Source organism: Arvicola amphibius, chromosome 7 (genome assembly GCF_903992535.2).
Source record: "Arvicola amphibius chromosome 7, mArvAmp1.2, whole genome shotgun sequence".
NCBI lineage: Eukaryota > Metazoa > Chordata > Mammalia > Rodentia > Cricetidae > Arvicola > Arvicola amphibius.
The window spans coordinates 95,646,468-95,660,389 of record NC_052053.1 but is presented as its reverse complement, the minus strand read 5'-3'; the positions used below and the strand labels follow the sequence as shown (position 1 = coordinate 95,660,389).

Here is a 13,922-nt window from a genome sequence, read left to right as displayed (position 1 = left end):
GTGGTGGTAGGGTTATGCTGCTATAAAGGAGCCCAGGACTCTCCAAGCCCCACAGTTCAGGCTTCCCTAATACTTCTGTTTCCATACTCTGGGATTGCCTCAGGTATTTACACAGAACAAACACAATTTTTGCTACGTTCATCTTGTGGTACAGGCTAGCGTGTTGCCTGGAACCTCCAGGTATCTCTGCTCTACTTTGGTTTGGACCACCACTACACACACAAAAAAAAAAAAACAATGTACACCCCGTGGAAGGTTCGTACCTCCTCCTCATCCTCTCACCTGGGGCCCAGATAATTTTTTTTTTGTTCTTCAAGGCCCAAAGAAGAAAAACATGGAAGTGACCTGAAACCCCCTTTTCTCCTCAAAACCATCACCACCGTCACTTCTTCATGCTCCTCTCCCTCCCCAGCCATGGTAAAATGGCAGAGCAATCCAAACAGAAGAGGCCTATGGCACATAGTGCAGGAAGGGGCCACACTCACCAGAGCGTCCACAGTCTGCACAGGACACAAGCTCTTCCGGCCTCCCACTCTTCTTGTTCATGTTTGAGCCCCCCAAGCAGAAGTCACAGTAGTTATTGGGAATGACTGTCCCATCTGGTCCTTTCTGGGCTGTGGAAACATTGAGAAAGAATTCCAGTTTTAGACTTAGATGCTGCCCATTCTTCCACTGGAACATAGCAGAGTCTCGTCCAGAAAGAACAGAAAGCTTAGGATGGAAGAGTTTGCTATAGCCTAGCGGTGATATTGGGCTAGGATTTGTTTGCTTTTGCTTCCCCCCACCCTGCCTTGGTCCATTGGTATACATCTTGCAAGTCATTCAGAATCTCATCTTTGCAAATTTTTCCAGTTCTTTGTTGTTTTTTTTTTATAGAAACCTCATTGCCCCTCTGATTCCATCTCTAAATTAATAAACTACTCAAAATGGTATGAGTTATTAGTTAAGCAAGCCTCTGTTAATCCTGCACAGGCTCCAGATCGTCAGAAGGAAATTGCCAACAGTGATACTCTGAGGGAGAGAGCAACCAATGCTTTGGCCTAGCCTTTGAGAGAGATGCTTATTCAGGATCTGTGGCTAGTCACTTCTAGACAGCGTGCTGGAGAGGTTCCTGAGAACTCTTGGTAAATACCACGGAGTGTGCACAAGTGTCTGTTCTTAGCGTCAGCTCTCAGGTTGTAGACTCATTGATCATGGAAAGCAAGTAGGATAAGTTCATCTGAAGAACCCCAAATGCCTAGAATTAGAAGTGGACACAGGGTGACTGTGTCCCATGTCAGAGATGGATGGAATGATGGGGGAATGAGCATATGTGTAGGCTTAAGATCTTCCTAAGGTCCCGATGAGGAGCAGAAGGAGCGAGAACATGAGGGAGAAAGTCAGGAACGAGAGGGGTGCGTTCACTCATGGAAACGGTGGGACAGAACTAATGGGAGATCACCAACTCCAGTTGGAATGGGACTGATGGATCATGCGACCAAACCCGTCTCTCTGAGTGTGGCCAACAGCGGGGGCTGACTGAGAAGCAAAGGACAATGGCTCTGGGCTCTGATTGTTCTTCATGGACGGGCTCTGTGGGAGCCTTCTCAGCTTGGTCGATCACCTTCCTGGACCTGGGGGGAGTTGGGAGGACCTTGGTCTTAGCATAGAGTGGGGAACCCTGATGGCTCCTTGGCCTTGAGAGGGAGGGAGGGGAGGTATGGGTGGAGGGGAGGGGAGGGAAGGGGGAGAAGGAGGGGAGAGAAGGGGGAGAAGGAGGGGAGGGAGGGGGGAGGAGGAGGGAAGGAGATGGAAATTTTTAAATATAAAAAAAATAAACCACGAGAAAAAAAAAAAAAAAAAAAAAAAAAAAAGATCTTCCTAAGTAACTGGACACAACAACTCCATAACCTACGCCTGTTGAATGTCCAAATAAAGGTGTTAAAAATTCCTTAGATACGACCTTGGAAACAGAGCCCAGTGGTAATACCCATGCCTTTGTGGCCCAAAGTCATTCCCAGTTACTAGGGGCTGGTTGGAAAGCCCCAACCAGGTTCCTCACATGGGAAAATGCTTCCAATTTCTTATTTCTCTCGTCCTGTTGTAGACATTTCTTAGAGATATTCACACTCCCTGATTGCCACTAACAAGAAAAGTCTCTCTGTTTGTGGAGTCAGCCTTAACCACTAGGGTATGTTCCTCCTTGGCATCCTCCGAGTCTGCTGCTATCTTTCATTATTCACTGGCTAACACTAATCAGCGTCCCGTAGGGTACGAATCTGTGAAGAGGAGGCAGATATGTGAGCAGAAATACCAGCCAGACCGTAAGTGATAAACGGATTCGCCCCCTTTAATATGATTCCCTCTGGCCTTGGCTTCCTCCGTTCCTCTGCTTTGCCTCCAGGAATAGAAAACTTACCTGGGGAAGGCGGAAGACAAAAGCTAGCGGAATTACATTACAGAGGGTTAATCCATTTATCAGTTGCTATTTGAATTGTTTAATCAGTTTCTAAGTCATTGATTTCCATCTTCAAGAAGGCAGACAATCCTCTGCAAGAAAGGTGTCGGCTGTTTGGAGGGAGGCAGAGGAACGGGCCATCCTCTGTGGTCTTTTGAGGATGGGCTTCCCTTCCACAGACACTGGATCGCAAAGACATATGAAGAGCACGCAGAGTGACTTTCTGAACACTCTCCCAAGGCCTGCGCATCTGCCGAAACTTGACGGTGCCTACGAAATGTGCTTTGCGGAGCAAGAAGTACCAGTCTCTGCCCTTTCTGCCTTTTTCAATTGCCCTCTCCCTCATTGCCAGTACTTCCTAGAGAAAGTCCAAGTGTGTTTAAGAAGCAAATAAACGTCTAAGTCTCCGTATTCAAAAGAAACACTGGCCGGGCAGTGGTGGCGCACGCCTTTAATCCCAGCTCTCGGGAGGCAGAGGCATGTGGATCTCTGAGTTCAAGGCCAGCCTGGTCTACAAGAGCTAGTTCCAGGACAGGCTCTAGAAACTACAGGGAAACCCTGTCTCAAAAAACCAAAAAAAAAAAAAAAAAAAAAAAAAAACACGGAAGGCTAGTAAGTGGTGGTGAATATAAACTAGCGGTGGGAAAATATTAAATTTAGAAGCCAAGTTTCACGATTGGGTGAACTAGATATTTAGTGGGTTGTGCTCCTCACATCTGAGTAGTTTCCCATGTACAGGACAAGAGGCCCGTATACACCGTGCCAGGAAGGCCGCGGGCTCCCAGCCTGACTTTCTCCTACATGCACACAGGCTTCCTGCAATATCAGACGTCTTCCCCATTCTCAAAATCCTTCTGCCACCACAAACCCTGCAAGCCTTCAGTTGACTGTCTTCCCTGATGGTTGAAGAGGGAAAACAGAGAAAACAGTAACTTCCAGACTGTTCTTCACATTCTTCACCAAAGAGGAAGACTACGCCATTGAATCAAGAGCTCCAGGTCAGGCCTGGTGGTACAGGCCTGTATTCCCAGGTGCTTAGGAGGCTGGGGCTGGAGAATCCTAAGTTCAAGGCTTGCCAAAGAAAGTTAAAGGCCAACCTTGGCAACTCATGGAACCCTGTCTCAAAATGTAAAATAAAATAGCCAGGAGAGAGCAGGGGCCACATCTCACTAGTGGAGCACTCATCTGGCAGGCATTGGACCCGAGTTTTAAAGAAGTTTCCGAGGACAGGGTGTCAGGGCAGTGTCCCTGTGTACACAGAAAGACAGAATGCCTGTGTAAGGGAATGAGGAGGGTAGACTTGAGGATGTACAAGAAGAGGCGAGGGGTATGCTGTGGTTCAGCAATGGTCCAGTTTAGACAGTGACAGTGAGAGACGGGTGTGGCTCGGTGATGGAGCACCATGAGGTGGGGAAGGAGGGGGCAGGGGGACAGTACCTGCCACTTTAGCTTCAGCTGAGGTTCTACTCTTCTTGCAGCAATAGGCTCAAGGCCTCCTTCCATCTCAGCAAAATGACAATGTACGGCCTAAGAGCGTATACATTGGTTCTCTTATGCTCCTTGATATTCAGGAATGGTTGGAGAGCGCAGGTGCTTCCATGGACCCTACCTATTCCCAACAATGATTGTGGCTCTGAGAAGGCACTTTGTTGGTAGCACTATTGCATCTCTTGATACATGTGCACACCGGCCTCATATATTAACACGCAATGATCTACTTCTTTAGATAGATTTAACTCTGGGCTACCTGCATGACTTGCACACTGGAAATGGTGACCAACAATTTGTGGGATGAATGGCTTAGAAAAGATGACAAAAATATAAACAGGAATCATACGATGCTCCTGGAACTTTCTTCGTGAATACAGAGCATGATACCAGCTTCCCCTCTAGCAGAGCAATCTTTCCTCGCTTTTGGCTTTTCTCTTGACTCCTCAAAGAGACAGTCTATGTCCAAACAGACGAACTCACAACCACTCCCAGAATATGTACGAGTAGGTAGCTGAAGGTCCTGAATGGCTGGAAGAATAATACTGTAGATAACTGTTATGGCTTGGTATGAAGCCATGTGTTCAAAAGCTTGGTTTCCAAAGCAGCAGTATTCCAAGGTAGAACTTTAAGGGGACTGAGTGTACTGTGCAGGTTATGACCTAATCGATGATCTAAGCCAATGGTATGTTCAAAATCCAAACAGATTATTGGGAGAGAGTGGAACTGTAGAGAGAGCCTTGCTGGAGAAAGTGGGTCACTGGGTGCATGTCTTTGGAGGGCATATCGTGGCCCTGGCCCCTTCATGCTAAGCTACTCTGCTTCCTGACCATCTGAAGTAGGTAGCTCTGCCCCCACTATACCCTGTCTGCCATGATGCTCTGCCTCATTGTAACCCTGAAAATCCAAACTGAACAACTGTGGATTGAAACCTCTGAAACTGTGAACCAAATCAATCTTTTCTCTTCTGAACTGTTCCTCTGGGTATTTATTAGAGCAATGAAAGTCTGGCTAGCACAGCCACTCCAAAAAGCACAAAACCATAATTTGTTATCACCTAAGAAATGATACAAGGTCATATCTACCTACTTAGCCTCCCTGTGGCTCAAAGGCTTGTTGAGAAGGATGGGAATCAGGGATCCACCATACCGCTTACTGCTATGGCGGGGCTTCTGCTAGATGCCTGGCGTTTATTGGTTCCTATAGTAGCTGTGTGAAGCAGGAGTTGTTTGAAAGGGGAGGTACCCAAAATCCAAAAATCCAGGTCTCAGTTGTAAAAAAGGAGATGGATTTCATCCCCAGTTGTCTACATCCTCAGAGGGTCACACTGCTCAGCCTCCCAGGAGGTCTGAAAGCAAACACTTTCTGGGCCATACCTTGCACAGTAAGCATTTCATAAACCTCTTTGGAGTCTATTTGATTCATCCAATATATTAATTATAAAGCTTGAGGCAATAAAAATTATTTTGATTGGCCTGATAAAAGCAGATTCCTTTGGAACTTCAATTTACTGTCCCTGCCACAGTAATCCATCCAGGCTGACTCTGTGATAACACTTCTCTGGTGAACCCCAGAGAGTCTGAAAGAGTACTAAACCATAGCTCATCCTATGGCCACATTGGCCTATGGTCTGATCTAGCCATGAGCAATTTCCAGGCACCATACATGAATCATTATAAAAAGGATTTGACTATAAATAGGGGCCTTGTCCAGACCTTTAAAGTGGGCTTTAAATAGAGACTCTGCTTCCACTCATGGGAAATCAAGTTCCCCTTTAGCCTCACTTGGAAGCCGAAGACAACAGGGAGGACAAAGACCCCAATGGTGTCCTGATGGCAGTGTCCATGGTAACAGATCTGCTTCACTGGTGACTGGTGTTTGTGACAGAGATTGTAGAAGGGATACAGGTAAACTCCCAAGAAAAGAAAGTGAGCCTTGAGAGTTTGGGACTTTACCTGGGGCAGACAACTCAAAAAAAAAAAAAAAAAAAAAACTCAAATTTGGATAAATAGAGGTCAGGAACAAAGGTCATGAAGAAATGCAGGGGAAAATAACAGAGAAGTGAGCGGGGATATTTAAATAACTCAGAGCAAGAGAAAGGAAAAGAAACAGGTGTCTTAACTTACACATCTAACATAGGCTATTTCACTGGTTCACAGAGTCTTGCCACCATGCTCAGAGAAGAGAGAGCAGGCATGCCAGGGAACATCAGTATGCTAAAGGGCTTAGTGATTAAATTATGTCTTATGGCCATAGAAAATAAAGGCCCAAATCCATAACAGGTTTGCCTTGCTCTCCTGTGAATGCCATCCCTGCTGCAATATACCTGTCATTCATGCCCAGTCTGGACACCATCAATATCCTCTCCCCTGAGCTCTGGAGAGATTAGAACCATATCCCAGGTGTCCTGGGGAAGAAGGAAGCAGGCCAGCCATTGCTGCTTCTTCCTGGCATATGCACAAAGGCACGGCCTCTCGTTCTGAGCAGATGCTCAGGCTGCCTGCCAGGACCTGGTGTGCACAAGCACGAGGCCATGTTCAGTGTCCACTAGCTAGCATGAGCTCCAGGCCCCATTCTGCAGCTGTTTGTCCAGAGACTGATTGCTTGGGGTGCATAGCACCTGAAAAAAAATTGGGAGCTATAAGCAGAGCCCTCCAGGAAGAGATGTGCCTCTCCTAACCCCTCTCACTTGTTCCCCCACCACCCTCCATGACTGACAGTTTCTGTGTCCCTCTACCGGGCTGACATGTTTCCATGGCAACTGGAATCCTGGGCTCCAGCAGCCTCTGCTCTTGCCACCTGTTATTACTTCATCTCTCAAGTGTAAAGCATCTTAGCCTGGTACCACTTGGCTGTGCAGGCGCATCTTTAGAAGACAGAGTAAAGGAAAGGGGAGTGGGAAAGAGGCCGTACAGAAAGGCTGCCCCAGGCTGGCCATAGAAGACACAGTGGACAGGCTAGGCTGGAGGAAGCAGCCTTGGAGACAGGGAGGGCGAGGAGGGAGAGCATCAACCAATGTGCCTTCCCTTCAGAATCAGTGAGCAGGCCTCAGCTGGAGGCCACCGCCACATCCACTACCTTCTCCCAGCCTTTAATGAGGGCTTTGGGAGGGGCAGGGAAGCAGGCAGCAAACAGGGAAGGGAAGGCAGCTGAGCAGAGATGGAAGCAGCCAGACGTGGAGCAGAGCCAGGAGAGGGTTAAAAGTGGTGTGATCGAGACTGTGGGGAAGGCTGGACCAGAGGGCAAGCAGAGCATCAAAGCCTCGATAAATGGCCTTAATTCTCATGCTCGCGCTTGCCCGACTCCTTACGTGTTTACTCATATAAATTATCCTCAAGGCCTGCCACCTTTTTCACTGCTTCCCTAGAATTGATGAAAAAATAAATCCCACAGATCCAAGGAATAAAAAGTGTTGGGATTCCATTCAGGCTGGTGTGTGGCCACCTCCCTCCCAGCAATCAGGCCCTGCTTCCAGGCTACAGGAGAAAGGCAAACAATGCCTTTTGCCCTGGATGCATAAAGCGAGAAGATCCAGGGACCCTCCTGGGGAAATGGACACTGAGGTCTGCTCACCGCATGACCTTTAAGCCATCAAGAGTCCTCTTCCCTTGCCATTTGGCCACCAACCACTGAGAACAACAGTAAGAATGGAGGGTGAGGCTGGAGAGGGGGCAGCTGTTTTGGGACAACCACAGCCCTGAGATTAGTCTGTCTGGAGAAGGGAAGGCCCAGGGCTGATTTAATAAGTCTTCAAGTTTATGGATAAGCCTGATAAATCGCCACACTCTGTATCGTCAAGGACAACAAGAGACAAAGTGAGCTGGAAGGCAGCACATGCCACAGGGAAGCGAGGCACAAGGTGGCAAGGAGTGAAAGGCAGGATTGGAGGGCTGGCATCTCTGAGGAGGCCTCAGCACACGGTGGGGTGCGGATGGGGGAGCCCCTTGCATACACCTGTCTCGAGCAGGCAATGTGTTAGAGGACTATTTAATGTCCTTTTGTGTCTATTACTTGAGGATTAGACTAGTGTAGAAGAAAAGACAGGAGGGGGAGTTTATCCCAACCCAAAGGGAGGCCGGCTTTCATCGTTTCATGTTTGTGTCTCTCTTCCAATTAGCCAGGAGCTCCCTGAGGGCAGGAGCACTGTCTTTCTTCTCCGTGTTCCTAGCACCTGGCACATAAGATTGTCACCAAGCTGATAATAAACAATGAAAGGACAGACACATAGTCACAGAGGCTGGTTTTGTGGAGGGACAATGTGCCAGGCCAGGGTGATCTCTGCATCAGCACCACCTATGAACTCCGTCTGCAAAAGAACTCACAGTTTCTGTGCCCAACAGACTAAAAATAGAGTATTTAAAGAAAAAAGAAAAGGCTGGGGGCCTTGGGCTTCAGACCTAAGGAATAGGAAAAGACCAAGAGACTAGGACACCAAAAGGCAGCCAAACCCAGGCATGATGGCCCAAGCAGAAGGACACACCCACCGGGTGGGCAGGAGGCAGGTGATGGGAGCCAGAAGGGTTTGCTGTATTGGACAGAAAGAGTATTGAAAGTTAAAATAGGGCAACAGCTCAGTCAATGAGCGTGAGGACCTGACTTCTGATTCCCAGAGCCCACATGAAACATCCAGGTGTGGACGCACAGCAATGGAGAGAGAAACACAGGGAGATCCCTGGAGCTCCATGGCCAGCTGGCTTAACCTAACCTAAGAGTTCTGGGCTCGTGGGAGACCCTGTCTCAAAGCACAAAGTGGAGGACTAGAGAGATGGAGTGGTGGGGAAAGCGGTTGCTGCTCTAGCTTGCGGAATCCAGAACTCGCGGAAAAAGCTGGATGTGTCAGTATGGACCCGTAATCCTGGTGCTGAGAGGCAGAGACAGGGGGATCCCTGTCAGTTGTGTTAGGCCTGTGGTAGCACCGTTTGTCACGAGTAGGGCAGATGTGGCAGGAAAACTATTCAACCCATGGCTATCAGGAAGCAAAGTGAGAAAGACAGGACACAGCAAGGGTCATAATATCCCCCTTTAAAGTCACATCCCACACACATACAATGACCTACCTACCTCTCACTATGTCCACCCCCATCTAAGATTTGACCATTCCTCAGTAGTCCTGTGGGCTGAGGACTAGGGATTCAACACACAAGACTTGGAGGAACATTTCAGATGGAAACCAGCTCACACAACTCTTGTGGGACATGTGGCAGCTCTATCACCTGATGCCACACACATTAGCTGCTGACATTGTGCTTTTTATTGAGTTGACTTACTGAATCTTCATTGCAGCCATAAGTTAGCATCATCAATGTTATGCCTTTTACATTGATGACACTTGAGGCCCAAGAAGCTTGCCCAAGGCAAAAGTTAACAACTATCTTGGCAATGAACCCAGGCAGCGTGTCCTTGACCAGCCCACCAAATACACCTTCCTTACCACACAACATACAACTATGCCTTCAGGAAACTCAAGTTCAAAAGTCTGGCAGTGCCGGGCGATGGTGGCGCACTCCTTTAATCCCAGCACTCGGGAGGCAGAGGCAGGTGGATCTCTGTGAGTTCGAGACCAGCCTGGTCTACCAGAGCTAGTTCCAGGACAGGCTCCAAAGCCACAGAGAAACCCTGTGTCGAAAAACAAAAAAAACAAAAAAACAAAAAAAAAGTCTGGCAGTATATATAGGCTAGATAGATAGATAGATAGATAGATAGATAGATAGATGATATTTCAATTTTATAAGGCAGGGCTTCCCAAACTTTGCTATGAAAATTATTTGGGGAGGCTGGCAAAAGGACTCAGTAGGTAAAAGTATCTGCCACCAAACCTGAAATCTGAATTTGAACCCTAGGACCTACATGGTGGAAAAAGAGAACTCGCTCCCACAAATTATCCTCCATGCATGTGCTATGACATAGGCCACACCCCCATGCACAAAATAAAATGAAAACCATGTAGAGAGTCCATTAAAATTCAACTTGGAATTCCTAGATCTAGGGAAGGATCTCAAAACTCGTCTCTCACAAGATCTCTAGTAAGATGGCCAACCTACAAGGTTTGGCTCTGACCAAGGGTTTCCTGGGGCCCTGGATGACTGGTCACCATGGTCCCAGGTGGTGCTGATTCTGCTGACCACACTGTAAGAAGCCAACATGAGGGTCTTGTGTGAGAAGCACAGGTTGTGTGCGTGTGAGAGAAAAGTGTGCTATGCTCTCCTCTGTCCCTTTGAAAGACCACTCTGGCTGCTCTGCAGAGAACAGACTGCATGAGGCAAGAAGAGGCAGGGAAACAGAGGACTAAGGCATTGTTGTGATGCGTGCGGAAGCCAGTGGTGGCCAGAATGAGACAGTCATGTATGTATTTTTTAGGAAGATCTGATATGGGAGTTGAAAGAAAATAACAGATGCAAGTCAAAGGTGCCTTCTAAAATTTTTACTAGGGGCATAAATCATTATTTTTAAATGAAAAGAGTACGGTTTTTTTTTTTAAGCTAAGGAAATGGTGAGATACAAAGTAAAAAGGAAAAGGTTCAGGAGAATCACAAAAGAGTGTGATGTGTGACCTTTTAAAAACTATACTAAAACTTGCCTAGAGACTACAGACCCATTCAGACTCTTGTAACGTGAAGGGTGAGGTCCATAAAACCATCATAAATAGCAAAAGTCATCAAAGACCTTTAAGAAATAAATGTGGATCTAAGTGTAACCCCATATTCCCCAGATCTTAGGTTGAAGGCCTACGCCCTATGTGATGTCATTTGGGGCTGGGGCCTTTGGAAAGTAAAAAGATTTGGTGAAGTTGTGAGGATGGGGCCATCACGATGGGAGTAGGGAGAAGCGATCAGGGAGTTCTCTTTCTCTCTGCCTGCACACACAGAGGAAACAGAGCACAAGGATGGCTGGTATATGCCAAGGATAATGCCCAACAGGACACCAACTCTACTGTCATATTGATCTTAGACCTTTATCTTTAGCATTGTAAGAAGTCCATTTCTGTGGTTTAAGCCTAGAATTCCGTGATGGCCGTCTTTGATGGCTAATCTTGGCTATCAGCTTGACACATCTGAAAAGCAGGATCCTTAATTGAGGAATTGCCTCCACGAGACTGACCTGTGGGCATATCTGCAAGGTGTTTTCTCGATTGTTAATTGAGATAACATTGTGGGAAGTGCTAGCCCTAGACAGGAATACACAGATTGTCTAAGAAAGGTAGCTGAGAAAGTCAGAAGGTGCAAGTCAGTTTTTCTCCATTGTCTCCAATTTCTGCTTCAAGAGTGTCTGTGAGTTCCTGTCTTGGCATCGTTCTCAATGATGGTCTCTAACCTGCAAGCTAAACTAAACCCTTTGCGCTCCAAGTTGGTTTCAGTCCGTGTTTTATCAGAGCAACAGAAAGCAAACTGTGCTGCTGGCTGACTTTTATGTCATCTTGACACAAGCTGGAGTCATTTTGGAAGAAGAAGAAGAAGTCATTTTTGGAAGAAGAAATCAATTGAGAAAATGCCTTCACTGGATTGGCCTGTGCGCAAGGCTTTGGAGCACTTTCTTAATTGACGATTGATGTGGAAGGGCCTAGATCACTGTGGGCAGTGCTACACCTGGGCTGGTAGTCCTGGGCATCATAAAAAGAGAAGACTGAGCAAGCCATGAGGGCCAAGCCACCCCTCCATGACCTCTGCTTCAGTTCCTGCTTCCAAGGTCCTGGCCTGCCTGAATTCCTGCCCTGATTTTCCTCAGCAATAGAATGGTAACTAAAAATCTAAAACGAAATAAACCATCTCCTCCCCCAAGTTCTTTTTGGAATGGTGTTTTATCACAGCAATAGAAACCTAACTAAGACACAAGCTATTAGGCAGCATAAGCTAACAAAGACGCGGACTGTTAACACATTCATCACTTCTGAAATCCCACTGTGTAATAAGATGCATGTGACAGCTGGCTAACAGGTGAAAAAGGACATCATGAGTAGGTCCATGAGAAAGTTCCAGGAGGCTGGGCCTGGAACCCACCGCTTGGGAGCAGTGTCCTGACAGAGCTGAATGGTGTCCAAGCCATCCACACCTCAGCTTTCCAACTCGCTGTCTGCAATGAAACGAGTTACTCCAACCTCTCTGCGACCCTCCATTTTCTCCTATGTAAAATGAGAATTCTAGCACATGCCACCCGGACTTGTGAGCATTACTGGAGATGATGTGTGAGAACTGCCAGGTACCTAATAGATTGTCCATCATTTCTTTCCCCGTTTCCTCTCCTACATGCAAAATCATTTCGTTTCTGATTAAACAGGAAGAGAATCAAAGGCCTAAATAAGTAAGCTTACTCAAGACACAGAGATAAGGCACGAATCCACATTCATGCCACCTCCACCCGAGTGTCACTTGGTTTTCAAGTCCTTCTGGGCAAGACAGCACCTACCTCATAGGGCCACTGTAACGAGTGAATGAGCCAAGAATGTCTGAGACACTCAAGATATGCTAGCAAGTGTTATTGTTGTCACGGAGACTGCTCAGTCTGTAGGATTCCTCAATCCTGAACATTCTATATAATTATGACAGAGAGCGAGAGAAACCATAGAGACTCAGACACAGTCAGCATGTGGAGAGTCAGCTCCAGGAAAACGGCCTGGTGAATACAGGAGGGCACCCTTCGCTGGATTCCACGTCGGTTCCTTCTCTGGCCTGGTTTCATGTATCCATCTTATTTCTCTATTACCCTAGAAGTTCTCCAAGGACGACAACTGTGGTGGTTTAAATAGATGTGGCCCCAGAGACTCACGTCTTTGCATGCTTTGCCCATAGGGAGGGGCACTATTAGGAAGCGTTGGAGTAGGTGTGGCCTTGTTGGAGGGAGGGTGGGGCGGGTTCTGAGGTCTCATGTGCTCAAGCTGTCTAGTATGAGACATGGTGTCTCCTGATGCTGTCTGCAGATCAGGATGTGGAACTCTCTGCTCCTTCTGCAGCACTGTGTCTGTCTGCTAGGGTCTGGTCAGGCTCTGATAATTTCCATGGATGCCAGTGAGTCCTCGGGGGCAGTTAGCATCAGAATGTCAGAAAAGTCCCTTCATGTTGCCTCAGATAGAGCTCCTGACTCAGATTAACCATCTGTGGTCACAGACATGCTCTGCCGATCCAAATAGGGATGGGATGTGGTTATTCACAATGAATAGGTTTAGTGCCAATCTCATACCCCTTCACCCCATTGAAGATGCACAGCAAGCCTGTGAGGCTAGGGTGGTTATCTCTGGGCTATAGAGAAGGCAGCTAAGGGGAGGGAGGTGTCTCCCAGAGCAGTGGGTAGCAGATCAACAAGGTCATGGATCACACTCTGGACACATCCGATCCCAACACCACCACCATCCTCTCAGACACAGGACAGAAATTACCTCCAGGTACTTACACCTCCAAGGACCCGAGCAACCCCTCAGGCTTGCTCTGTAGCCCGAAAACCATGTAAATCATCACTCAGCAAAAGTCCATCTGTTGCCAGTTCTAAGATTTTCTCTTTGGGAAAATAAAAGGAGAGAAGAGGATGACTTCCTCAAGAAGAGCCACACATCTGGTTCTGCCTCATCTCCTCTATAACCAGGGCTGATATACCCGTACCGAGCTCACTGAGGAGTAGGCTAAATGGGTTTTTAAAGCTTTTCAGATACCATTCAGAGATGCCCAAGATTTCCAAGCACATCTCCAAGACATCCTTCGCCTCCTGAAGCCGGCGCTAGCTGCCCCTGCCTATGGCAGAGGACAGCACGGCAGAAGACAAAACATTGTGAGACTTTTCCCAGCGCTGTGGAAATGACGTCATGCACTGCTCTTAGATAATTTGCACATTATCAGACTAATTTCCAGATTATCTAATCAGCCGACATTACCCTTAATCAATTTGGCTCTCCCTTTACAGTTCCACAAAGTACACCCTGTCCTCAACAACAGACTAGCTCTGGGCATTTTCCTCTCAAGAGTGACAGAAAGGGGAAGCTTAATCCTGACCCAGCACGTGACTCCCACACAGG

General features: G+C 47.3%; 1 protein-coding gene across 9 annotated transcripts in view; it reads right to left on the bottom strand.

Moving 5' to 3' along the window:
* Dpf3 (double PHD fingers 3) overlaps positions 1–13,922 on the bottom strand; it is a 279,713-nt gene that overhangs the window by 58,586 nt on the left and 207,205 nt on the right. For all 9 annotated transcript variants that reach the window (XM_038336423.1, XM_038336418.1, XM_038336425.1 and 6 more), the window contains one exon: positions 486–614. In XM_038336423.1, coding sequence (XP_038192351.1) covers positions 486–614 — 129 coding nt within the window. The remainder of the gene's footprint in view (positions 1–485; positions 615–13,922) is intronic.